At 38.9% G+C, this 694-nt stretch overlaps 1 protein-coding gene across 1 annotated transcript; it reads left to right on the top strand.

The window, feature by feature from the left end:
- Positions 1 to 95: 95 nt before the first annotated feature.
- Positions 96 to 665, top strand: LOC103399501 (protein UXT-like; the record flags this gene model as incomplete). The annotated part of the gene is made up of 3 exons (XM_008338186.2): positions 96 to 199; positions 393 to 500; positions 602 to 665. Coding segments are annotated over exons 1-3 (261 nt in total), but the record flags the coding sequence as incomplete, so codon positions are not given.
- Positions 666 to 694: the final 29 nt, after the last annotated feature.

The raw sequence follows: 694 nt of genomic DNA, 5'->3' as shown, positions 1-694 counted from the left end.
TTGTTAAAAGTAGTAGTTTCTGCCCTCAGGTTATCCATAAATTATGTAGCCATCAATTCATTAATAAAGTGATTTTCCAAACATTTCATATGTGGCGTGAGGCTTAGTCCATGTCTGTGTGTTTCCTGCAGGGCCTGGACTCTCAGCGGCTGAAGACAGATGTAGATCTGGGCTGTAACTTCTTTGTCAAGGCTGAAGTGTAAGGTTTGCTTTGTGTAGTTTTTAGATGAGCAGTCTAAAAAGAACATTGATGACATAATCTGTTTTTAGTAATGTGCATAATAAAACTATCAGTTCTATGCTGTTTTGAATACATAATTCAAACAATTAACTTTAACTTTTATCAGAATAGAAAATACTAAACCATCAGTTATACCTCTGCCGTCCATTAGGGAGGACTCGTCCAGGATCTTGGTGGCAGTTGGTTATGGTTTCTTTGTTGAGATGACTCATAACGAAGCCCTGAGGTTCATCGAGAAGAAGACCACTCAGCTCACATCGTCTGTTCATCATATTTAGATTTTTAAAATCTGAAACAACCTCTGTGGGGGGGATGGTCTCATGAATAAGAAATGCTAACTTGGCTATTTTTGTGTTTCAGCTTCACAGAGGTACTCACCAAAGACTCCGCCAAAATAAAAGCCAACATCCGCATGGTGCTGCAGGTTAGGGTTGACCCTGTCATTTTTTTTTT

Source organism: Cynoglossus semilaevis, unplaced genomic scaffold (genome assembly GCF_000523025.1).
Source record: "Cynoglossus semilaevis isolate Cse_v1.0 unplaced genomic scaffold, Cse_v1.0 C18981144, whole genome shotgun sequence".
Classification (NCBI taxonomy): domain Eukaryota; kingdom Metazoa; phylum Chordata; class Actinopteri; order Pleuronectiformes; family Cynoglossidae; genus Cynoglossus; species Cynoglossus semilaevis.
The sequence above is the reverse complement of the archived record's forward strand: the minus strand, read 5'-3'. Positions and strand labels throughout refer to the sequence as shown.